Source organism: Rana temporaria, chromosome 3, assembly GCF_905171775.1.
Source record: "Rana temporaria chromosome 3, aRanTem1.1, whole genome shotgun sequence".
NCBI lineage: Eukaryota > Metazoa > Chordata > Amphibia > Anura > Ranidae > Rana > Rana temporaria.
Window position 1 is genome coordinate 392566541 of NC_053491.1, and position 26318 is coordinate 392592858.

General features: G+C 42.1%; 1 protein-coding gene across 3 annotated transcripts in view; it reads left to right on the plus strand.

The window, feature by feature from the left end:
* The window catches only part of SHISAL1 (shisa like 1), a 217937-nt gene that overhangs the window by 137029 nt on the left and 54590 nt on the right, over positions 1-26318 (plus strand). For all 3 annotated transcript variants that reach the window (XM_040345812.1, XM_040345814.1, XM_040345813.1), the window contains exons 2-3: positions 12886-12985; positions 23687-23900. In XM_040345812.1, coding sequence (XP_040201746.1) covers positions 12919-12985; positions 23687-23900 — 281 coding nt within the window. In that variant the 5' untranslated portion in view covers positions 12886-12918. The remainder of the gene's footprint in view (positions 1-12885; positions 12986-23686; positions 23901-26318) is intronic.

Genomic DNA, 26318 nt, shown 5'->3' on the forward strand with positions numbered 1-26318 from the left:
TGTCAAAGTCAATCAAATCCTTTTACTTGCCCAGTTTTTCTGCTTTCAACACATCAACTTCAAGGACAACATGGTCACTTGCTGCCTAACGCACTTTCAGATGCCATTGTAGTGAGACAAACAATCGTATTCACTTTACCTGTCCATGGTCATAATGTGATGGCTAATCAGTGTATATATTTGTTACTCTAGTTTACTACCAAAAATCCTGTTTGTTTCAGTAGTCATACAAATCTGAAGCCTCGTACACACGACCGAGGAACTCGACGGGCGAAACACATAATTTTGCTCGTCGAGTTCCTTGTTAGGCTGTCGAGGATCTCGGCTAGCCAATTTTCTCCATTCCCGTTGAGGAAATAGAGAACATGCTCTCTTTTTGGCTCGACGAGTTTCTCGACAGTTTCCTTGTCGAAAAGTGTACACACGACCGGTTTCCTCTGCAAAAAAAAAAGAACAGCAAGTTTCTTGCTGGTTTTTGCCGAGAAACTCGGTCGTGTGTACGAGGCCTAAGGCTTACCTGAAACAAGTTTATGTCATTTTCACTAATACATATAAAAAAAGTGTGTTTTGGGTTCCCATGATAACACCGCCAAGCGCATAAATACATCGCTGTATTCCCCGACCAGCAGGGCAGGGGCGGGGCCAGGAGCTCCACTGCCGCTCTGACTCCACTCCCATGCAGCCTGTATGCTCGGAGCTGAGATCGGAGTAGAAGCGCTGAGAGCATCGCCTCCAGACCTCTTCAAGTCCCACCCCCAGACCTTTGTGAGCCCTGCACCCAAACCCCATGAGGGCCCCGCACCTTGATGTCTGAGGGCCCTGCACCTGGACCCCTGAAGGCCCTGCACCCGGACCCCTAAAGGCCCTGCAGCTAAATCCCTGAAGGCCCCACACCTGGACCTCTGAGGGTCCTGCACCTCTCTAAATCAATGAGAATTTGCAGTCTCTGGTTATCTCCTGTACTAGATTTGCAGTCTCTGATTATCTCCTGTACTAGATTTGCAGTCTCTGGTTATCTACTGTATTAGATTTGCAATCTGGTTATCTCTAGTATTATATTTGAAGTCTCTGGTCATCTCCTGTATTACATTTGCAGTCCATGGTCATCTCTTGTATTAGATTTGCAGTCCCTGGTCATCTCCTGTATTAGATTTGTAGTCTCTAGTTATCTCCTGAAGTATGTCTCTCAGTGAGCAGTAATGATGTGCAGTAACCTCTAGCAATGAATGAGGAAGCATGAATTATGTGTTGTAACCTCTAACAACCAGCCTGTGATCGATAATAATATGCTGTATCCTCTGGCAACCAATTGCAATTGCTGCCTGATCTGCTGCAGTAAACTGATTTTGAGTCTTAGGCCCCATACACACGATAGAATCCATCCGCGGATAAATCCGCGCAAATGGGTTTCAGCGGATATATTCTATGGTGTGTACACTCCAGCGGATCTGTTTCCGCGGATATTTATCCGTCGAATGGCTTTTCAGCAGATCGAATATTTGTTGAGATGTTAAACAAATCTATCCGCTGCGAATCTATCCGACGGATAGATCCGTTGGTTAGTACACATTATCCGCGGATAAGAACCACGCGCATGCTCAGACAAAATAAGGGGATGGGAGCACTCGTTCAGGTAAAACTCTCGTTTGTTTGTGATATGGCACATTCGTCATTTTAACTATATAGTGTGTCGTTTATTTCCTCTTGTTTTTTCTGCGTTCTCTTGCTAGACTAAACCCGTTCTCTTGCTGATGCCATCTATCCAGATGTTTTAACTTTATTTTTTGCATCCACATGTGAATGTCTTTGTTTTTGTTTTCCAATTTATGTCCCCATTCTTTTTTCTTTCCCATTTTTTTAGCCTTTTTTTGTGGTTTAGCTTATTATGTCCCCATTCTTTTTTCTTTCCCATTTTGTTACCCTTTTTTTTTGGTTTAGCTAATTATGTCCCCATTCTTTTTTCTTGGCCATTTTTTTACCCTTTTTTTTTTGTTTAGTAAATTATGTCCCCATTCTTTTTTCTTGGCCATTTTTTTACCCTTTTTTTTTGGTTTAGCTAATTATGTCCCCATTCATTTTTCTTGGCCATTTTTTTACCCTTTTTTTTTGGTTTAGTAAATTATGTCCCCATTCTTTTTTCTTTCCCATTTTTTTAGCCTTTTTTTGTGGTTTAGCTAATTATGTCCCCAGTCTTTTTTCTTTCCCATTTTGTTACCCTTTTTTTTTGGTTTAGCTAATTATGTCCCCATTCTTTTTTCTTGGCCATTTTTTTACCCTTTATTTTTTGTTTAGTAAATTATGTCCCCATTCTTTTTTCTTGGCCATTTTTTTACCCTTTTTTTTTGGTTTAGCTAATTATGTCCCCATTCTTTTTTCTTGGCCATTTTTTTACCCTTTTTTTTTTGTTTAGTAAATTATGTCCCCATTCTTTTTTCTTTCCCATTTTTTTACCCTTTTTTTTTGGTTTAGCTAATTATGTCCCCATTCTTTTTTCTTGGCCATTTTTTTATTGTTTCGTTTTGGTCAAGTTATGTCACCATTTTATGTAGGCGTGTGTTTTTCCTCTTTTGTTTTCCCAAGTTGGTACGCCAAATGTCCCCCCCCCCCCCCCCCAAGGAGTTGGTGTCCTTTCTAAATGACACATATTATTTGCTAAAATGTTTCATGCCTAATCACCACAGTATTAAAACACAATAGACAAGGTCTTTCAGTAAATCAAATAACCATTTATTTGGTACATAAACAAAATTAAATTACCAAGAAGGGCAGCACTTGCTGAGATAGCAACATACATGCAGACTTGTGTTCCAGACTGCACAGGCAACATAGTCAAGGACAAAATGAATAACCTTGAGGACCGCATACCGAGAACTAAAAAAGAACAACAAAAACAAAAACCAGGAGCAGCAGCAAGTGAGCCAATGGAGCCCAGGCTGTGGTACTCCAAAAAACATGAAGTTTTTGGGGGATCAAATGGAAGGCCGGCAATCATCTTCTCCTGTTCCTTGGAACACTCCTTGCAGCAGATCTTCCACGGACCCGTCCACGGCCCCTTGCAGGTCGGGATGATGTGGCAGCAGGAGGAGTTAGCAGGTGTTGTGCAGGATAGGCTGGGTCACTCAGCTCAGTGTCATCGGTCAGCCAGCCCTGGTGCAGCCATAAAAGCACCTGGTTCATGAGGTTCCTGGCACGCCTCTGACCGTCCTCCCCCGCTTGGGACAATTCATGGGCCACATAGGCACTGTAGGCCTCAGTGGGGTTGAGGGGGGCCCTCATTAAGGCGCTAGCTTCCCTAATCATTCGGAGGCTCTCATCCTCCACCTGCCTCCTGCGCCTCATTAGGCCAGTTTGCCTGACCCTGGGGGGAGGGAGTTGCCTGGTGGGGCTGACCGTGGGCCTGGGGCCCTCCTGGCTGGTGCTGGGCCCGGCCTCCTCCTCCTGGCTGACAATGACCCCTTCCTCCTGGCTGGCAGGCAGCTCAGCATCATTAGCCAATCTTTCCTGGTTGCTCCCTTCTTCCTGTGTAAAATAAAGTCACATGTTTAAAAATTTGGCACAAGCAAATCACACACATTTTCATGCTCTAGACTGGTTTGTTTTATCTTACTTTAAACTTGAATAGACTCTCCTTCTGATCCCTGTACTTGGCATCCATCACCCCTATTTTTATGACCATGACTTTGCTAGTCCATTTTTTTGTTTGGGATTACAATATCAACTCAATAAACAAACAAGAATTAGCAGGCCAAAAACATTTTTTTAAATACTCTACCTCATCAGAAGTGGAGAATCGCAGATTTTCCTGCCTGCCAGCCAGCCCCTCACCGTCCTCCTCCTGGCTGTGGTGATCTGTGGAAGGTCTGCTGCCCTGCTGTCTGGGTGGAAGGCTTGACATTGATTGCCGGCCCTCCATTTGATCCCCCAAAAACTCCATCTCCTGGTAGTACCACAGACTTGGCTCCGTGGACTGTCTTGCTGCTGCTCCTGATCTTTGCTCCCGAAGTTCTCTTCTTTTTGCTCGGTATGCGGCCCTCAGGTTATTCATTTTGGTCTTCACCATGTTGCCTGTGCAGCCGGGAACCCATGTCTGCATATATCTAGCTATTTCAGCAAGTGCTGCCTTTCGTTGGTCCCGGTTTGAATAATGAGGATGTTTTGAATCCCAAAGTAGGGGCATTTCCCTAAACTTCTCTATGAGACGAGAAATTATCTCCTTTCCCACGATATTTTCCATTTGGGAGTTTTAGAATGTAAATTTATGATGAACACTGTTAAACCAAAAAAAAAAAAATAAAAAAATGCCCATCATTCACATTGTATTCATATGTGGCCCCAGATTGATCTTGTACTATGCAAACACAGTGTCTCCTGCAGCCAAAATGCTGGCCAGCTCTGCCCCATTGTTGTGACCCAAAATTAGTTCACATGCAGACCCTTTTTAAAATCATTTTGCTAAATACGTGTAATCTAGACCCATCCACAAATTTACAGATTGAGACCTTTCATGAAGGCAGTATTTAATGTGTACTTAGCCTGCCACTCATCATTCCGGAGATCTAAATACACTTCCTAATAACCTCTGGCCAACCAACACAGAACAATACTTGCATGATCACAATACACCTGGCAAAAACTAAAAATAGGTAGAGCATTCTTCACATCTAGATTTAAGTGATGTGTAAAAGCATTGTGAGAATTTAATTCAGTTTGGGGGACACAATAAACATACTAAGTTGCGTTAAAAGGCTGCAAACAACAGACAAAACCACAATCCCATGGCTCTCAAGTTTCTAGGCCTCTGCTGATCCCATGTTTCAAGTTTGTACCTTATCTCTAGCTCCTCGTGCAGCTCAATGAAATAATCTCCGCGTAAGCAACGTAATCACGTCGGTTCCCTTTTATAGACTCCGCGTGTGCGTGACACATCGTAACCATTGCCATGCCCCCTAATCGATGTTAATTCTCAAAATCTGGCGTTAACTGTGTTACTGCTGTCAAATGTTCTACTAATCTCCGCGTAAGCAACGTAATCACGTAGGTTCCCTTTAACAGACTCCGCGTGTGCGTGACACATCGTCACCATTGCCATGCCCCCTACTCAATGTTAATTCTGTAAATCTGGCGTTAACTGTGTTACTGCAGTCAAATGTTTTACTAATCTCCGCGTAAGCAACTGAGCAGAAACGGGCGCATAATCTCCGCGTAACCTACGTAATCACGTCGGTTCCCTTTTATAGACTCCGCGTGTGCGTGACACATTGCCATGCCCCCTAATCAATGTTAATTCTGTAAATCTGGCGTTAACTGTGTTACTGCAGTCAAATGTTTTACTAATCTCCGCGTAAGCAACTGAGCAGAAACGGGCGCATAATCTCCGCGTAACCTACGTAATCACGTCTTATTCATTCTCTAGACTCCGCGTATGTAGTACCCGCCGCCCTGGTCCCCGCCCATGACGGGACATTTCCAGATTTCCACGCCCCTAATCTCTGTGGGGATGAAAGATGGTGATGACAGGCGAGCATGCACGGAGCTCTCAGGCCAGAAGTGAGGGGACAGAGGCAGGAACGTCCCGATCCCGGCCTAAACGTTATAAGGCAACTAATATGTCTTTTGACGAAATGGTGGAGCTGGTAGAGATTATGCGGAGGAAGGACTATGATGGGCAATATGGGCCATACAAGACCCCCAACCGCAGGAAGGGGAAAATTATGGAGAAGGTGGCACGTAAAATGCAGAGGATGTTTGGCATCGCAAGGTCCAAGGAGCAGCTACGGAAGCGGTGGTCCGACTTAAAGCTTCGTGAGCCACATCAACTCAAGAAAATCAAAAAAATACTCAAAAAAAGTAAGTTATTTTTTGGTTTGAGGGGTGGGGACAATTTTATTCTTTGAATGTTTGGTCAGGTACATTTCTACATCTGTATCCTTGGCCTGGTTGTACTTCTGAAAATCTGTTTAAATAATTGTATTTCTCAAAATCTCATTTGCTTGGCCAACGACTGTTAATAGGAAACCTTGTTCACATCAGGTTGCTTCTCAAAAATACGATGTTGGCCCAGGAACAACACACCTGGACATGCCTCTCTTGCCAAAAACATTGTTTGTAAACATTGTGGTCAAATTTATTAATCGAACAATTAAATCCAAGAATGGGAAATGCAAACAGTGCTACTAAGCAGGTGTTTCCATATCTGTAATCCATAGCACCTGTGTCTCCCCCAAAATATTACACGAAAATGTGGATGGTCTCAGCTCTAAATTAGAAGGGGGGGACATCCATGTGTGTCACTTTGCTAAAAATGGAATTAATCAGAGCTTGGCCTAGAAGTCATCCTAAAATATAGGTTTGGGGTGATAAGACAACTAAATATTTAAAAAAAAAGCCTCTAAACTTCTATGCAATGTGTGCGATTTATGCTCTACAATATCTGTGTGCTGATGAGTATATACCTTTTTTTTTGTTATTTTTTCTAGGGGAAAGAAGACGCCAGCAATTTGAGGAGGCAGAGAGGGCCAGACACGCCCGGGATATGCCATCTGGCCATGTGGAGGAGGAGGAAGGAATAGAGGAGGATGTTGAGGAGGAGGTGGAAGGAAGAGATGAGGATGTTGAGGAGGAGGTGGAAGGAAGAGATGAGGATGTTGAGGAGGAGGTGGAAGGAAGAGAGGAGGATGTGGAGGAGGAGGAGGAAGGAAGAGAGGATGATGGCGTAATTTTAGATCTGGTAGTTGTTGAGGAGGAAGATGAAATTGAAGAAGAAGATTTTGCTGATTTTGAAGATGGTGGATTGGTGGAAGAAGAAGAAGGAGGAGTTATTGAAGATGGAGAAGTGGTGGAGGAGGAGGAAATCAACACGACATCAGGTCAGTGTCATCCCAGCTTGATAGGGCAAAACAGATGTAGATAGGGTTGCCACCTCATCCCTTTAATCCAGAACACATATGGATTACACATGTTCTGTGGCTAATGTAATGCAGATATGGCACCAGGTGAGTAAAATTACCACCTTTAAATCAGCCACAGAACCTGTGTAATTAATATGTGTTCTGGTTTAAAGTGATGAGGTGGCAACCCTAGATGTATCTCGGCCGGTCAAATGTCTAATTTTATATTTTTTACAAATTTTGTAGGGGATGAAGATGCTGTTCCCCATTTTTCTCGGGCAAGTGCGGGAATTATAATCCAGCAAGTAATGGAGTGCAGCAGCGAAATGGCAAATATGCGTCAACAGATGGTTCAGATGGAACAGAATGTGCGCAATATAATAGTTGACTGCTGTGCCGAGCTGGACACTATGCGGCAAAGAATGGTGGTTATAGAGCAAAACTATAAGAACATCATTGACATGATGGGCCGTGTCAAAGACTAAAACAACCCCCCCCCGCCCATCCCCCAACCTGTTTTTATGTCTGACTCAGCAACACGCCAAAATTTGAAGATGCACACACAGTGTGTCAACATGTGCTATCTGCCATCACAGAATATAGAATATCTGTGCTTTGTGGGTACAACCCCCTCCTCGATTATTAAATATTTTTCGAGGAAAGGTTTGCTCCCACAAAACCCAGACATTGTTCACCCATGATGGCAGATAGCACATGTCGCCATTTTAAAGTCTTTTGGTGTGGTATAACTGACATTTGGCGAAAAGCACTGAATGTGTGCATCTTCAAATTTTGGCGTGTTCCGGTGTGACCTCACACCATGACTGTTTTTGGGAATGCAAAAGTGACACATTTGGGGTTGTATTTTTTGGGACATGTTTTCTATTGTATAGTTTAAAAATGGCTTCCATTCAACAAGCCATACAAAACAGAAAAAGTAAACAAAAATAAATAAAAAGAATGTAAAAAAAAAAAAAAAAAAAAAAAAAAAAAGATTGGTTAACACATCGATCCCAAAAATCAGATCAATCTTTTTAATTGATTTCCAAAAAACACAACACCAAAAAAAATAAAATAAAAAAAAAAAAAAAACCAAAAAAATTGTTTTTAAATATTTCCCAAAAAAAAAAAATAGATTATTTGGTGAACAAATATGTTTAAAAAATGTGTCAAATATTTTTAGACAAAATTACGCCAAAAAATATTGAAGAAATTGTTTGGAACCAAAAAAAAACAAAAATGGATACTTAATAAAAAAAAAAAAAAATAATAATAAACGTGAAAATTAAAAATGTTGGCATGTTTAAGAGCAAAAAAAAAAACCTTTTTGCAAAAAAACAGGAAAAAGCTGACAATAAAAAAAGTTGGTTTAAAAACATTACAAGGAGTGGCTTGATTATTTAAGATGCTGAATACCCAGTTTGGAGATGAGTGAATAATGTGCAATTGTGTTTATTTACTAAAGCCTGAACCCTACATTTGGCACTAGAAGTGCACTATTTTTTGGGCTAACCAGGAAGACAGAAAAAAATACAAAAAGCAGTAATGACAAACAACTGTATAAAGTCCAATGGTCTAATTATTTATTATTTCTGTGAATATTCCTTTCTTTGGGGGGCCAAATTAGAAAGAAATATGATCTGGCATAGCAATGGCCCCCCGACCCATGAAGTACTCAACATATTTGTCGCGTACCTCACGAGCAGATTGGGTGCCAATGCCAGCGCGACCAGTGACCAGCCCAGGGAGAGGATCTGAGAGTAGTCTTGCCTCAGAAACGCTGTCGGATAGGTACGTCTGGGAATGCCTGCGTAAAAAGTTGTGCAAAATGCAGCAGGCAAATACAACGGTGTTCAATTTATATTCCGCCAAATGTATCGATGTCAGGAACAGGCGGAACCGGTTGCTGAGGATCCCAAAGGCATTCTCGACTACCCTCCGAGCCCTGGACAACCGATAATTAAACACACTCCTCTCTGAGGTGAGGGTCCTCTGGGGAAAAGGCCGCATTAGGTGAGGTCAAAGCCCGAAAGCCTCGTCCGCTAGGAACACAAACGGAAGTCCTTCCACATTGTCTTCATCTGGTGGCAGTGCCAGATCACCAGTTTGGAGACGATCGTAGAATTCAGTCCGTGAGAACACTCCCCCATCTGACATCCGGCCATTCTTCCCCACGTCCACATATAGAAACTCATACTGTGCCGACACCACCGCCATCAACACGATACTATGAAAACCCTTGTAGTTATAATAGTAGGACCCCGAGTGGCGTGGGGGCACAATGCGGACGTGTTTCCCATCTATTGCTCCACCGCAGTTAGGAAAATCCCACCGCTGGGCAAATTGGGAAGCCACAGACTGCCATTCCTGTGGGGTGGAGGGTAGCTGTGGGGACAAACAAAAAATGAGATTTACTACTTTGGCACATAAACATTGCAAACATAATCTAAAATCCATCATTGTGCAACATGAACAACATGATTCACATTTCACACAAGCATTGTGAAGTGATTTATTTTTTGTCAAAATATAGACCCACTTAATTATCAGACTCCACATCCCTCTGATGATAGAGCAAGAAACTATTTTGGGGGGGGGGAGGGGCAGAGCTACAATTGATTATCCAAAAAATAACCAACAATTTAGGCTAGGTGGGTTTGGGCCTAGGAAAGCATGCTGGACAGGTTTATGGTGGGTAAGGACAAAATATGCAGCTAGGCCCAAAACAAACATGTAAAGGTTAACAACATGCATGGGGAGAAAAGGGAACATCCCACACACAGCAGATTACAATCTCATGGTTATTAGGGAAGAAAAAAAAATGACTTTCTCACACATTTAAAAAAAAAAAATTGTGTTGTTCAAATTAGGGAACTTACCTTAAGATACTCCTCCTGCAGAACATGTATGATAGCAGTACACGTCTCCGGTATGATGACCCCAAGTGACTGGGGAGAGATGCCTGTCGAGAACTTGAGGTCCTGCAGGCTCCTCCCAGTCGCCAGGTACCGCAACGTGGCAATAAGCCTCTGCTCGGCCGTGATGGCATCGCGCATCACAGTGTCCTGCCTCGTGATATAGGGGGACAGAAGATCCAGCAGACGGTTGAATACGGGGTCCGTCATGCGGAGAAAATTCCGAAAATCATCCGGATTATTCTCCTGGAGTTCCCTAAGCAGAGGCATATGAGAAAACTGGTCACGCTGGCGCAACCAATTCTTGGCCCAGAAACGCCTCCTCCCACTGTTCCTGGCCAAACAACTGATTCGCTGAGCCTGTCCATAAGCAATCCCATAACCAGCACCAATTCGCGAGAATCGACGCTGCTGCTCCATCATGGATTCAAACCGGCCGGCTGGTCAGTCAAGAACACACTCCAACAGAAAGCACTCGCAAATCCAGCACAACCTGCTAAGCCCGCACGACACACAGATACGAGCGCACAGTACGCGGAAACGTGCTGAAAGCCTGTGCCCGAATGCCAACTGCAAACCCGCAAGCAAACGCACTGAACCCGAGAATACCTACTGTCAAAACGCGGAGAATGAAAAGCACGAATCGGCTCTAACCAAACCTTCACTAGCACGCGGTCACACGGAACTAGCAAAAGCGGAACAGAGGGCGGCGCCGTTGACTTTGGTCTTCCCCTTTATACTGACGTCTTACGTGGTTTACGTTGCATACGTTCTGGTTCGCGGAGATTTTTGGGCGCTAGTGTGTACGTTCCAGCGGATCAACAGATAAATCCGTCGATCCGCTGAAACCGATCCGCGGATAAATTTCAGCGGATGGATTCTATCGTGTGTATGGGGCCTTACTGCTATTTGTTATATGTCTAAGAGCGGTTGGGGGGCCCAAGAAAATGTTTGCCCAGGGCCCAATCAATGTAAAGATGGCCCTGGTAAAGGTAAGCACTTACTCAAAAACGAATCCTTTTATAATAGTGCCGAACGTTTTTAGCTAACCTGTAAACATTATTTTCTTCTATGCATCTGCAGTAAAATGTCTGGATTGTTTGGCCCCCTGCTACATATTCACACTTGTTTTCTTGTTTAAGAAATGGTTTGGAAATGGCTACTGTCCTATGATGGCTGCAGTCCTCTCTTGACTGTACTTTTCTAACTAAGAGTTGTTGTTTTTTTGTTTGTCTGGCTTTTCATCTGGAATACAGATGCTCTCCTGTGTCATAACACAGTTAGTTTGCTATTGTGGTTTTCAGATGTCACGGTTACTCAACATGGACACTGCAGCCAGATTGTGCAGTGTTAGGTTCCCTTCTGCTGTGCAGCCATAATTCTGCATAAAATAAATAACTCCCATTAAAGCAGAATTGTATTCTGTTTAGATTTTGCATTCCCTGGTTCATTCTTTCTCTCTGCAGCAACATGCTAATTACATTTTAAATAAAACACTCCTACGTTGGTATTTGATCCTGACCAGAGTTGCCAGGATGCACCCATATGCATCCCCCACTTGCTTTAGATGGCCAGATGGGTACAATGTATCATGTTTGGTGGCAGTGCCCCGTAGTCACCAGATTTAGGATTCAAATATTTAATTTGATATAATAAGTGACAGGGGTTAATATCCATAGATCCCCGGAACAAGTGTTCTTTCAAAAGTTTCCTAAAGAGGTCTCCAAAAAATCTATAAAACTCATTACATACTTTATAACAAAAAAAACATTGCTTTGGCAAATGTAGAAGGTGGATGGAGACCAAAAGCAGACTAAACTGGAGCCTTTCCTCTGCAGTGCACCCTAGTGGCAGAAATGCATATTTCTCTTGTTTAAGAACTGCATAGAGAAGTATAGTGTTACTTGAACTGTATCCCCCAACTAAACAACACATATATTTTTGAAAACAACACAGCAAAAACGTTTTTTTCTCAATGTTTCAATATTTTTTTCCAGGCCTTTCCATTTCTAGTGACAACAAGGGGTTCCTCACTTTGGAGGGATTTTTTCTCATTTCCTGTTTTGGCTGTGGGACATAAAGTGAATGTACATCTCTCCAATGGGACACAGTTGGTATAAACAAATTACAGATGTTCTAACCCTTCCTTACTTTATTCAAAAGTACAAAATACTTTAAGAGACCTCAGCCCTGATGCAAGCAGTCGTCTGATTGTTGGGAGAAGTTATGTAAACATCAAAATGTCCTAATGGATTGAGAGGAGGTCAGTCTGGAGGAGCGGGCATGGGAAAATAAGTAAAAAAAATTGAATCTCCTGATCCATGCTTATGTATTGAGGATATAAATTAGGATGGATCTATAACCATTTTTAAATAAAATGTAGAAGGTTTCCCGTTTTGGAAGGTTTGTAATGCTGTCTCTGTCCCAACTGGAGCGATCCAAACTTTTACATCTGTCACCAGAACAGGAATAAAGGGGAAATGTTCCATTAATGACACCATTTCCAGTGACAAGAAAGAAAAAAACGATTGGCTTAGACCCTCCAATACTTTGTAAATAAAAAAAATAAAAAACATCATTGATTTTAATTAGTTTATAAAAATCTATCTGGTCACATTATAGCTTTTTCTTATCAATTTAGCTGCAGTTTGGCTTTGGGATTGTGTTTTCAGCACTCAGGAGAACAGTAAATCCTTAAACTGCTTCCCTACACTCCCTTTACATTGTAACGAACAGCTGGAAAATATTTTACAATGTTTTTGTAGCATAATTTATGTTCTTCTAGCAGTAGCAGTAGTTATGCCTGGAAGACCCTATAACTTCAGCAGTTTTGTGGTGTAAGTTGTTATGAGAACAACACAATTTACTCTGTTTATGAGCTACGGACACGTGTTACCAATTTAATTATGAGCCTTCGGAATTTTCTTACCATAACACAGAGATTGTGTATGAACTAAAACTCAGATACATTTTTATTTGCATTTTATATATATATATAAATATATACACACATATATGTGTATGTGTGTGCTAGTGTCATGATGTGTATATATACTAAGGGTGTTGTGTTCATTTCTTCCCAGGTGATTCTCTAGTGGACAGATGAGAACAAAAGGATGACTAGCTGGGCCAGCCGCTTTCTCAACTGTCTTATCTTGTTTCTCCTGGTCATGTCTTCAAAAGGTAAATCTTAATATTATTTGAGATATAATACAGTATAAGAGCTGCTTTTAAAGTTTTCTGATGACTTTTATCATACCAGTTCCTGGTATGAATTAAAGCGTGGGCCTTATCTCACGTTGCAACTTGGGATTGAGAGGTTGGCATAAGTCTTGTGAACCTTCATTTTAAAAAGGAAGTTTTGCTTCCTGCAACATCCCTATCACTTTTCTTTTTTTTGTTTACATTTTTTTATCGGCCTAGGGTGGAATAACGTGTCTCTGCTCCCATAAGCTCTTGGGGTAACCCAGTCACATATTCCAGGTGGCTGCAGGAGCAGGAAATCACGGTACCTGTGGGCTAGCCTGGCACTCATCATTGGGGGGAGGTTCCAACAACCCAGAAGAGGCTCCCAATGTGTCAGTGGGACCCATGGTGAGGGACCTAGACAGTGAATCATAGCAGGAAATACTGGATTTGCTGGTTAGGTGAGTATGTGAAGGACACCCCTGAAAACAGGTAAGAGGGGAATGAAAATAAAGCAGGGGAGCGTAGTTAATTTCAAAGCTACATCTAGACTTGGTAGTCATGGGTGGGATTTAATAAGGTGGGGGCAATACATGGCAAGCACTCTGAAGTACAAGCATGCACAGTTCTTCTGGTGGTGATTTATGAGAATATAAATGTGATATATTAGCACTGGCAAACCTCCTGCAGTTCTTAACATCTAGTAGGAAGCACAGTGGCTAGGTGGTTAGCACTTACTTCTGGCAGCACTATGATATTCAGTTTGAATCCCAGCCATGGCACTACCATGGAGTTTGCATGTTCTCCCTTTGCCTTCATAGGTTTCCTTCGAGTAAAATAATAATAAGCCTAAAGCAAATAACCTGTGTAAGAAGCATCTGATGGGGGTTGCATAATATGAATGGATAATGATGCCATTCATAAACCCATGCTCAGCTTTAGTGCTCAAGCTAGTACTAGTTCAAAGAGTCAGACAATGGTAGTTTCCATCTAAGGCTTCTCACATTTTGCTTTTTGACAGATTATTTGAGAAGAGAATTAAAGTGAATGTAAACCTAATTCATGAAATTTGAGCTGGGCACATATATCTGCAGTATTTTGTTATCTCTCTTCAAAGAGCCAAGTCCCATAGCTCTCTCCTGACCTGTCCCTCTGTTATCAGCCTGATAATTCCTGACAAATTCTCGGACACATCAGATAAAAGCAGCCTAAAATTTCTGTCAGGGGAGATTGCTAAAAATAGATTAGCAGGGAGCTGGCCCTGTTACAAAACACCTCTGAAGCCTCGTACACACGATCAGTCCATCCGATGGGAACGGACTAATGGACCGTTTTCACCGGTTAACCAATGAAGCTGACTGATGGTCCGTCGCGCCTACACACCATCGGTTAAAAAAACGATCGTGTCAGAACACGGTGACGTAAAACACAACGACGTGCTGAAAAAAACTAAGTTCAATGCTTCCAAGCGTGCGTCGACTTGATTCTGAGCATGCATGGATTTTTTAACCGATGGTTGTGCCTACTAACGATCGTTTTTTTCCCATCGGTTAGGAATCCATCGGTTAAATTTAAAGCAAGTTGGCTTTTTTTTAACCAATGGTTAAATAACCTATGGGGCCCACACACGATCGCTTTTGACCGATGAAAACAGTCCATCAGACCGTTGTCCTCTGTTTAACCTATCGTGTGTTCACTTCACTGGGTGTATGGAGGGTTTAAAGCAGTTTTTACGAATGTGGGCTGGTAGAGAAAGTAACACTGAGTAATTGTACATGAGTTATTTTGACCTTAGGAGTACTGTACAGTTATACTAGATGTGATTTTTCTGCATTATTGAAGACTACTGCCCACTACCAGAGGAGGTGAAGTAAACCCCATGCGTCACATGACCGGCCTGTAAACATCTAAGGTTTAAAGTAACTAAAGCATAAATTATAGTTAATGGGAGCCTTCGGGTGGAGGGGGAACCAGAAGGCAAGGACAGAGCCCCCGAAATTGGGCTTTAACTTGTTAACATCACACAAGAGTATGGTCATTGCAATTCATTGCATCACACCAGTTTTCTACACATGATAACAACAAATAATGGACCATTAACATATGTGATTTGAGGTGCATAAAGGCAGACACGAAAAAATGTAATAAAAATTATTGTAAACTTGACATATCTCTAAAATAAAAAGAACACTGTGCTATAAGGAGAAAAAAGGCTATTATCCACAATATAGGTATATCTCCATATAGGTATAAAAAGGTATACAAAGTACAACTTCTTTATGCACTGTGCTGTGATTAAGGGTATATACCTATTTATTAAACCCAGTGAAGGCAAACCTAGGAGAAAGGGAGTGTATGCTATGTATCATTGTGTGCAGGGCTCTTTAAGACAACTGGACCATGAAGAACATACTACCATTGTCTATGGTACAACCTCTACTATGTCATTCCACATTCCGGGGGCTTTACTGACAACATAATAATAACGTGTCAGTTACTCTACTCTAAGCCTCTTGTGTCAACTGGTCCTCTTTGCTGTTCAGGATTAACCTTCACATCCACAGATAAGAATTATTTTTCATTTTTTGCCAGGAACCAGGCAGTCCTATTGCCGTCCCAGTCCTCCATCTCACCTGCTTTATCCTTGGCCTCTTGTTAACGGTTTTAAAAAATGCAACTGTCACTAAATTAGAAGAAAGGACGTGGAACTGAGATAAGCCACAGTGTTCTGTGCAGGGATGGTCTTGTCCTTTATACCAGTTTAGGATAATGACATGCTAAGAAGAAGGTGTGGAAAGCATATGACCTGCCTGTGAAGCATGCAGAGCTGTAGCAATTAGGGGAGTGACGTTATCGTGGCTCCGGCCACTTATACAGCTGGAGCCCGTGAACCTGAAGATGGAAGCCCTGTCAGCGCTGCATACCATACCACCGATGCATACCAGCACATTAAGCAATTGCCTTACAGGTGTTTTTTTTTTAAATGCCGCAATTTACTACCGCTTTAAGACAGAACATAATAACACGCTTATAAGTTGAATTGGACCTATACTTATAAGATAGGCAGATGGCAAAGTACTAGCCTATAGTACTGCCTTTTCCCCAATACTGACATGCCATGTAGTGTCTGCAGTGACAGGGCTTCACTTCCTCATGTAAATGCTGACCCTCTGATGACTTGTAGGGTACTGATCAAGAAGCAGCTAGAGAGATAGAGGAAACAGATCAACAGAATGGATGAAGCAGAAGAAGGGAGATCCTTGCACTGCAGGTCCTTGGGTGCAGCTTCCTCTCCAGCAAGGAGAACACTGAGCAGAACAGTAATCTAAATTTCCTGAGAATAGCATTTAGAGGCAGCAGTGTCATTGATGCAGATATACAGCTATGAGGCTTAAGGCACAGGGATGCCTAGGCAGGCACCAGAAGACAAGTTCCATTTTTCAGGAAACTGCTTAGGTACAACTAACATTTCTAGGTGTGCCATATAAGATAGCAATTTTTCACTTTTTGGGTTTGGGCCCAATTTAAAATAATAACCATAAAATGTTATAGTTTCCCTTTAACCACTCTTATGATTGCTCTATAGGGTGATGGCATCACAAGTAATAAGTTCCAGCATACATCATTGGAATTGTCTTCGGTGTGCTATTCAGTACAGTCCAGAGCAGCTGAAATGTTCTTTCTTTTTTTTTCTCTACAAAACCAAAAGCCTCATGAAAGAGCCAAATTTGACATTTTCCTTCTAAGGAAACAACACAAAGGAACATCATTCCACGAGAACTATTGGAACATACTGGCTTTGTTTCTGAAAATACCCTGACAAGATTCCTTTTTTTCATGTCCTCCGCTTTGCCTTATCCAAATGGGAAATGCATGAAATGAAGCAGACGTCGGAGGCTGAATTAATTCTGGTGGAGAGGAAGAAGCGGCATTTTTATTTTAATTATGATTCAGTCAATTAAACGGTTCACACCAGAGAAAAAAGGATTTTTTTTTTCTTCTCTATGACTTAATAATACAGTAACCTACATACAGCTTGGCTTGCTTTGGCTTTTTTCCTGGAAATTCCAGCTCTGAATGCTTCTAATTTTGTAGTAAGGTTACCTTCTTGCTGCGTCCCAGAGATTGCTTTGTTTGATGGATGTGATACAGTATGACTTCATACCACATTAACTTCCAATGTTTTATTCAGCAATGGTCTATTTCAGACTGAAAATACATTATGACCTACAGGATTTCTAAATGATCAAACAGCTCATCAAGTGTTCCCTTGGTAATAAATAAAAAAATGAAGCCTTTGTCAAGACGTGAAGTTTTGAAGGACAATCGTTGAATGATACCCCTTTTAGACAGTGGTGGAAAGGAATTAAAGAGCTGACAGCTATCTCCTACAGTCAGTGCTTTCATTTTCTTTATTGACCTAAAACATAGTTGCTAGGAAATAGTGGGACATTATTTGCATAATGTCTACGCATATTCCTTTCTGGTATCTATGTAAAGAGGCCATGGTTGTCTCACAGGCTGGATTTCAAAATATCTCTGCCATTTTTCATCTCCGTAACATTGTTTATTGATGGGACTAGTAGTTTTACCACCTCGATAGTGGACACTTTAACACCCTTCCTGCCCAGGCAAATTTTCAGCTTTCAGCGCTGTCACATGATAATTACTTAGTCGTGCAACACTGTACACATATTACATTTTTATAAAAAAAAATCACACAAATAGACCTTTCTTTTGATGGTATATAATCACCACAGTTTTTTCAATTTTTTTAAATAAAGACCGTAAATTTTGAAAAAAGCATGCATTTCTTATTCACACTTTTCTGATATAAAATTTAGCAAATAAGTAATTTTTCTTCATATTCATTTTTGACGAAAATGTATACTGCTGCATTTCTTTGGTAAAAATAACCAAAATTAGTATATATTATTTGGTATGTGTGTAAGTTATAGGGGTAAATTTACTAAACACGGAGCAATCAGAATCTGGTGCAGCTATGCATGGTAGCCAATCAGCTTCTAAAGTTAGTTTGTTCAATTAAGCTTTGGCAATAAAACCTGGACGCTGATTGGTTTATACGCAGAGTTGCACCAGATTTTGCACTTTTCAGTTTTAGTAAATAAACCCCACAGAGTCTACAAAATGGTAACAATCATTGAAAATGAATCACACCTGATGTACTGACGACCTAATTTCTTGAGGCCCACATCCCAGGACAGTACAAATACCCCCCAAACTACCCCTTTTTGGAAAGTAGACAGTCCAAGGTATTTAATAAGAGTAAGTGGTGTTTTTTTTTTAATTTGTGATTTTTTTTATATGGATATAAAAAAATTATTTATTATTATTATTATTATTATTATTATACAGGACTTATATAGTGCCAACAGTTTAGGCAGCGCTTTGCAACTTGAGGGTAGCCAGTACAAATACAATACACTTTAATACAGTAGGTCAAGAGATACAAGAGGTAATAACTGTGGGGGATGTGCTGATGGAGAAGATAAATGGACAGTTGTTAGGTGGGGACCAGATAGGCTTCTCTGAAGAGATGAATTTTCAGCGACCCTATGAAAGTGGATAAATTAGGAGAAAATCGGACAGATTGGAGTAGAGCATTCCAGAGGATGGGAGAGGTTCTGGAGAAGTCCTGAAGGCGAGCATGGGATGAGGTGACAAGGGAGTTTGAGAGCAGATCTTGGGAGGAGCGAAGAGAACGATTAGGTTGGCATTTTGAGACTAGGTTTGTGATGTAGCTTGGGGCCAGGTTGTGGATGGCTTTGTAAGTTATAGTTAGTATCTTCAATTTAATTTGTTGGCTGAGTGGCAGCCAATGGATGGATTGGCAGAGGGCTATAGCAGACGCTGAGTGGTTTGTGAGGTGGATGAGCCTGGCAGCAGCATTCATGATGGGCTGAAGTGTGAATAGCCTATTTAGAAGTAAGCCAATGAGGAGGGAGTTGCAGTAGTCGAGGCGGGAGATGACCAGGGAGTGGATTAGAAACTTTGTGGTGGCATTAGGAAGTGGCGTATCTTGGAGATGTTGCAGAGGTTGAGGTGGCAAATTTTGGATAGCGATTGGATGTGGGGCCGAAAGGTTAGTTCAGAGTCCAGGATTACACATAGGACCTTGGCATGGGTGGACAAGTTAATAGTTGAGCCTTTGATATTGACAGAGAAATCAGGGGAAGTGGCACCTGAGGGAGGAAATATCATGAGCTAAATAAATAAGATGTTTTTTTTTTTCACGGACACAATCACTGGTCCAAATCTGACAGGCATATAGGTGCTAGTCCCAAAAAGCTGAAAGATAGATATATCCATGCCAATGAGGCTTAATGCAGCCACTACATCCATCCACCACCTTGGCGTGGGTGGACAAGTTAATAGTTGAGCCTTTGATATTGACAGAGAAATCAGGGGAAGTGGCACCTGAGGGAGGAAATATCATGAGCTAAATAAATAAGATGTTTTTTTTCACGGACACAATCACTGGTCCCAATCTGACAGGCATATAGGTGCTAGTCCCAAAACGCTGAAAGACAGATATATCCATGCCAATGAGGCTTAATGCAGCCACTACATCTAAGGTCTGGTAAGCTGCAATAAATAAAATGTTTGTTTTTGCGCTGAGATAGACTTTAAAGGGTCAACCCACCCAAAAGTTATATTTTAGCTTTTGGTAGTATGATGTTGTAGAATTAAACCTCCCAACGGTTTCTTCTACCTCTGGGGACTCTACTGGTGAGATCTCTGTGCTGAGTTTGTGGGTCTACACACCAGCTGTGGCCATTGTGAGGGCTGAGGGAATGCAACAGAAGGCCCTGGAACACAGAGTTAGGTGAGAACACCCAAAATTCTAGCAGTCAGGAATTTGTGGCAGGGAAATCTCACAGTAAAAAAAAAAAAAAAAGATTGCATTGCTCCAAGTCTCAAACTTGCTTCTTAGGTCCTCCACTGCTTCAGGTGTGGGTCAATAAAGAGCTCATCCAGCTTAACAAATGTAGCAAGAGTAAAATATAAAAATGCACTCCATCAGCCATCCTGTTTGGTTTATTCAATGTAACCAATTTCCAGCACAGTCTCCACCCTAAGCCATGCCCCTCCTGATGCATTAGGCTTATTAGTAGAGGTGACCCTCTATGGCTAAGCCCCTTAAGGGTGAAACGCATCAGTAGGAGTGTGGCTTAAGGTGCGGAGTGTGTTGGAAGTTGAATACATTGAATAAATCTATCAGGATGACATTTATGGAGTGAGGGAAATTTCATTATTGAAGCATCTAATACTTGTAGAAAGCCAGGCTAAACCTATAATGTGCATATCGTTTTTTAATGGACTGAATCTTTAATGAAATGCTTAATTGTCTAATCAACACACTAGCCACCACTAATATATGCACTGTTATAGATGCATCCCAATGTATTCTCTTATTACACTTTCCTGTCTTTGTATGGTCTGTGACCAATGTGCTACTGGTAGTTAATCTACTGATGTGACCACATCAAACATCTCCAAGCAGGATATGTGAGCTGCAGCTGAAACTCAGGCCAGATATCATCTGTGGATGCCCGCCAGTATTACAGGCACATGCTCACCGGCTGTGTGGAATCTGGATGAACTTTTGGGTCATTTTGCATATTATCTTTGCAGAACCTAGTGTAGATTTTATAGGTTCTTTCTGCATTGTATTTGTAGTGGATAATCAAGGATAGTTGCCAGCTGTTGTAATATAATAAAGGAATGATGACACTATAACTCCCAAAAAATAAAAAGGCTTCCCCAAACCATTAATAAAACCGTACAACTCTGAGGCCGCGTACACGCGGCCGAGAAACTCGACGGGCAAAACACATCGTTTTGCTCGTCGAGTTCCTTGTGAAGCCCCTGAGGATTTCGGCGAGCCAAATTTTCCCATTGCCGTCAAGGAAATAGAGAACATGTTCTCTTTTTGGCCCGACGAGATTCTCGTCGGTTTCCTCGTTGAAAAGTGTACACACGACCGGTTTCCTCTGCAAAAAAAAAAACCCAGCAAGCTTCTTGCTGTTTTTTGCCGAGAAACTCAAACTGTAACAGCAGAGTAAAAGTACTGTAAAACTTTCAACTAAATATGCAGATATACAATTGATACCAAGATAACACCTTCTCAGGTGGCTACTCATACAACCCCAGTGATGGCAACCTCTGAAGCTTGACTAATGGTTGCATGGCAAGTTTGAAAGGTAGGGGGACATTTTATGAATATCAGTGCAGGAAGTTAGGTGCATAATGTTAAAGAATGCACATGTAGTTCTGCTTTAACTCCCTCAGCGGTATTCCCGAGTCTGGCTCGTGGTGGAATTTCAGCACCAAAAGCGGTAACCCCGAGCCAGACTCTGGATCGCCTCGAAGTGTCCACAGGCAGAGTTTACTTACCTTCTCCCTGGATCCTTCGATGTCTCTCCACTGTGTGATCGAGCAGTGTCCTCCTAGCTCGATTCACACAGTGCCAGTGTGCCGCCGAGCTCCATTCCCTGCGACGTTACGACGCATGGGGCGGAGATCGGTGCCAAAATCAAAAAAGTAAATAAACACAATACATATAGTATACTGTAATCTCATAGATTACAGTACTGTATGAAATAAATACACCCCCTTTGTTCCTAGTGGTCTGCCCAGTGTTTTGCATACACTTTTATATAATAAAATCTGTTCTTTCTGCCTGGAAACTGGAGATTGTCCATAGCAACCAAAAAGTGTCCCTTTACATCAAAAGTGGTTTTAGACCAGCTAAAAAACAGCGATAATAAATTAGAATCACTTGCAGAATTGAGCGATAGTGATTTGTGGGGAAATTCGTCATCAAACACTGAAAGAAATAATTTGTATTATTATTGTATTATTTGTTATAATTATTTATATTTATTTATTATATTATAATTTATGATTTCGTGTTTCCAGTTTTATTATACCTGGGATGTCTACTAGACTCTTGTTTGGACAGATTTAAGTGAGTTATTCCTAAGAATTAAAGGCCTACAATATAAAACGCCAAATTTCCATGCAAAATAATGGTACCGCTTTCAGCACCTAAAACCTGAAAGAATCATACCGCCAGGGAGGTTAAAGGGGTTGTAAAGCTTCATGTTTTTTCACCTTAATCCATCCTATGCATTAAGGTGAAAAAACACCTTGTAGTCACCGCCCCCCCGAGCCCCTGTTTTACTAACCTGAGCCCCGAATCTCCGTGGGCGCGATCCCGTGTTTCTTTCCCCCAGCTCTTGCCGGCTCTTCATTGGATAATTGATAGCAGCGCAGCCATTGGCTCCCGATGCTGTCAATCAAATCAATGACATGGCGCGCCGGGGGGGGGCGAGTCATACATTTGGCGGCTATGGCCATCGAGTGTATCACACGAAATTACAGAGCTCAGTGAGGAGAGCTTTGAGAGCTGATTGGAGGGAAGGGACACATCTACACCACACAGCACACAGGAACAGAGCTGAGACTGTAAATCTGCTGGAGGCCCCTCCCCTGTAACCATTTTCTCTTGCTTTCAGGAAAACTTGTTAGAAGTGATTCATGCTAATAGCAGAGGAATGAAGCAGCAGACAGAAATTACACTTATGCTCCATACACACCATCCAAAAATCCTACAAAAAATACAGCTTTCGAATCGATCGTACGATGATCTGATCGTTAGTACACAGCTTTCGATAGCCAATCACGACAATTCATACCATTATCTAATGGTACAAGCAGGAATATGTTCCTCGTGCGATACCAGATCTTACTATTTTTGTTTAGTCAGTACAATTGTCATCCAAAAATACAATACAAATATACTACAACACATCACATCACTTTCAATTTTTTATTCTGTCGTATGATCATTTTCATAACTTTAATAATCTCTTAATTTTCTACTTGCGACTAGCAAGCAAAAAAAGTCAGACTATCTGTCATCCGATTTTTGGATCGTGTGCACAGGGCATTAGGGTTTTATTTACTAAAACTGGAGTTTTGTGCCTTCCTCTGGATCAACTGTGGCTATGGGATTGTATGGTGTTTTCTTTATTTTTTGGGGTTGAACTGGATGGACTTGTGTCTTTTTTCACCCTGATTAACAATGGAGCATGCAAAATCTTTAGCAGCTGTGCACAAAAATCAATCAGCTTCCAGGTTTTTTGTTGAACAAGCTGAGGTTAGAAGCTGATTAGCTACCATGCACAGCTCCACCATAGTCTGAGTGTTCCAGTTTTAGTAAATCTCCTCCACAGTGTTCCCATTTGAGAGAGGTACACACTATAGAAGTATATGCTTTTATCATATTTCATGTATTTAAGATTTACAACCACTTATAAAGATGGTACCAGGAATAGCTGGTGTGGTGAGTTTGGTCTCATCTGTTAAGCTGTATAACAACTTTCTGGTCCCGCTGCATCTAAAAAGAAATCCAGAGACTCAGCACATAGCTTCTAAAACTCATCTTTTTGACCTTTGTGTACAAGTTCTTCTATTGGCCTCTAGTTGACTACAAAAGTGTGTCTTTTAAATGATTAAACTTGCCTAAAAAACTTCAGTTGGCGCCATGATTCCAGTTGCAGTGTTGGCTGGGCTGTCCATAAATCCAATTAAAATTGACTGCTGCTAAAATGTTGGGCATACATATTTCTTTTTTTTTTCATTTTTTAATAACACTTGTCTCTCCCACAGCCTCATCTGCCCATTTCCGCGTCTGTGAGCCTTATACAGACAGTAAGGGGCGATATCACTTCGGGTTCCACTGCCCGCGCCTTTCAGACAACAAGTCGTACGTCCTGTGCTGCCACCATAACAACACCGTCTTCAAATACTGCTGCAATGAGACGGAGTTCCACAGCGTCATGCACTTGAACCTCACCCTGGGCGCAGATGGATATATGCACAAGTAAGTGAAGCAGGACAGGTACACTTTGTTATTTTTAAGCACACCATGGTCAAAATAATGTGGACATCCTGCCATATTACTAAGTTCAGGTCTTCCCAGTAAAGGACATTTAGCGCTACAGAATACAAAGACAGCATATATTTTTGCTAAGTCCCAACTCTAGGCTAATATTTATTAATAATGTCCCCGCAAGGTTTTAAAACAAATGAGCAGCTCTGGCTGCAATGCTTACCTCTTCTCCAATACTGGCCTCCACAGTGATTCCTTTTCACCACTAGATGTCCTCAGCTTCTTGGGTTGAATGATACCCAGCATCGCTCAACCTGAAAGACTGGGAACACCATGTGAGAGCAGGAGGTCATAAACCTGCCCTCTGAAGGAATGTCATCATTTTGAGGGGTGGCACGCCTGGGGTGCACTGGGGACAGTCCACCTCTCCCCACTATGCTTGCCCCTTCACTGTAAGTGGACACTAGGCGCTCGCATTCTATGCCCAACTCCATGCCAGTGAGCTGGGCTTCTTACCCATTAAATGCTGATCTCTGCATAATTTTAGAATAAAGTGTATATTACCCCAACATTTCATCTTCCTGATATGTGCCTGCTGTACTATGTACTTGTGATAAAAATATCCTGGTCTGTTTGCATTACTTCCTTTGTGTGAAAAACCTGGTGACCTAACCAGTTCCCCTGCTTTCCTATTGCAAACTGGCCATGTTAGGCATGAGAGTTCATCCATCTCATCAATGTGGTCGTTTTTCTACCTGTTCTGGGAGCACAAGCTGCCTATCCTCTAATGGCCAAAACTCGTGCTGACAACCTCCCTGCCATACAGCTCTTTACTGGGAAGATCAGTGTATTGCTGTGCCCTCTGCCTCCTGCTGACATGCCACATAGGAACTGGGGTGCACGGACAGACGGGCCGTGTTCATCCGATCCCCCATAGGGGAGAGCAGAGAAAAGACAGGGCGGTCCCTGCACAGTGTGCGGGGACCGCCCTGTCATCCGCCGGCTTCTTTCCTCTCACCTTTCCTCCATTTCTGCATCTCTACCATTCCCTGTACCTGGAGCCTATCCGTACCTATCTGTACTTATCCCAGAGAGTTATTAAAGTGAATCAGGGGGAATGTCCTAAAGAGGGGCACATTGAGCAGAAGAGGATAGGATGAAGCACCATGCACTTTCGAATAAGAGCCACCATAGATGAACTTACATAAGGGAGTGTAACAGGAGTCACTTTTGGGCACAGATTGAGCCAGGAGATGGGGTACACATGTTGGATTGTTTTGGCGTGGACAGTGATTTACAGTATATTCCTTAATGCCTGCAAAGAATATTCTATGACTCATTTCTATGCTTAGCCCTGACTAGTGACATGTTAATTGAGTCAGGGCTCCTGGAAGACATTCCATTGTCCTTGTGTAAAGGTGTGAATAGGTGTCAAGCTGTATGCAGAGACGGAATGTCTGCCTAGGGAACTCAGTGTGTGATGGGGTTTTGTTTGTTATGCTGTTAATGAAGGAATGTGCAGTGATTAGACATGATAATTATAGGCCACTCCGACCTGTCTAGAATGGTTAGTAATTAGCCTTAGTGTGTGGGTGGGGAGTTGATTGTTCCTTTAATGCCTTGTACTGTATATAAGACTGAAAGAAACCATTAAAATTGATCATTACATTTGGAACAAGCACAGAGCTGTGTCTCGTCTTGATTCTGGGAAAATGGGATGCCTGCTGATTTGTCTGTGTGTCAGATGAGCTGTCGTGGATGGGATGGAAGGTCGTAAACGGTGGTGACCGCTGCATTGGTGGCTAGCAGCGGGATAATTCCATCGCTTAAAGGACAGCTACAAGGACTACTGGAGAACCGTGGCAGACCAGCCAGCAACCATAAGAAGATGGACGTGATCACAGAACTTGTCCAAATGGATGGAGCGGAAAGACCCAACTTAACAGACAGGACCCCGGAGGAGGCAAGCTTTGATCGGGCTGTCAAACTAAGACTGGCACACTATGGTCCTAACCCTCCACCGGAGATCATAGACCGAGTTATAGCTGCTGTGGACGCAAATTGGCTACGGCAAAGACATTCTGCAGCAGCAGAAGTCACAGCAGCACCAACTGAAAGGAGAAAGATACATTTTGCTGCTTTTAAGAACTTCATTGAAACTGAAGGGGAGATTGATGGGTACCTTGCTGATTTTGAACGGCAATGTGCCCTACACCGGGTGCCTACAGAGGAATGGGTTACCATTTTGTCTGGGAAATTGTCCGGCCGGGCCAGTGAAGCGTTCAGGGCCATCCCAGACAAGGATATTATGAACTATGGACTGGTAAAAGAAGCACTTTTGGCCAGGTATGCCGTCACACCGGAGGCGGTTACGAGAGACGAGCAAGCAGACTGGAGACTCATATACCG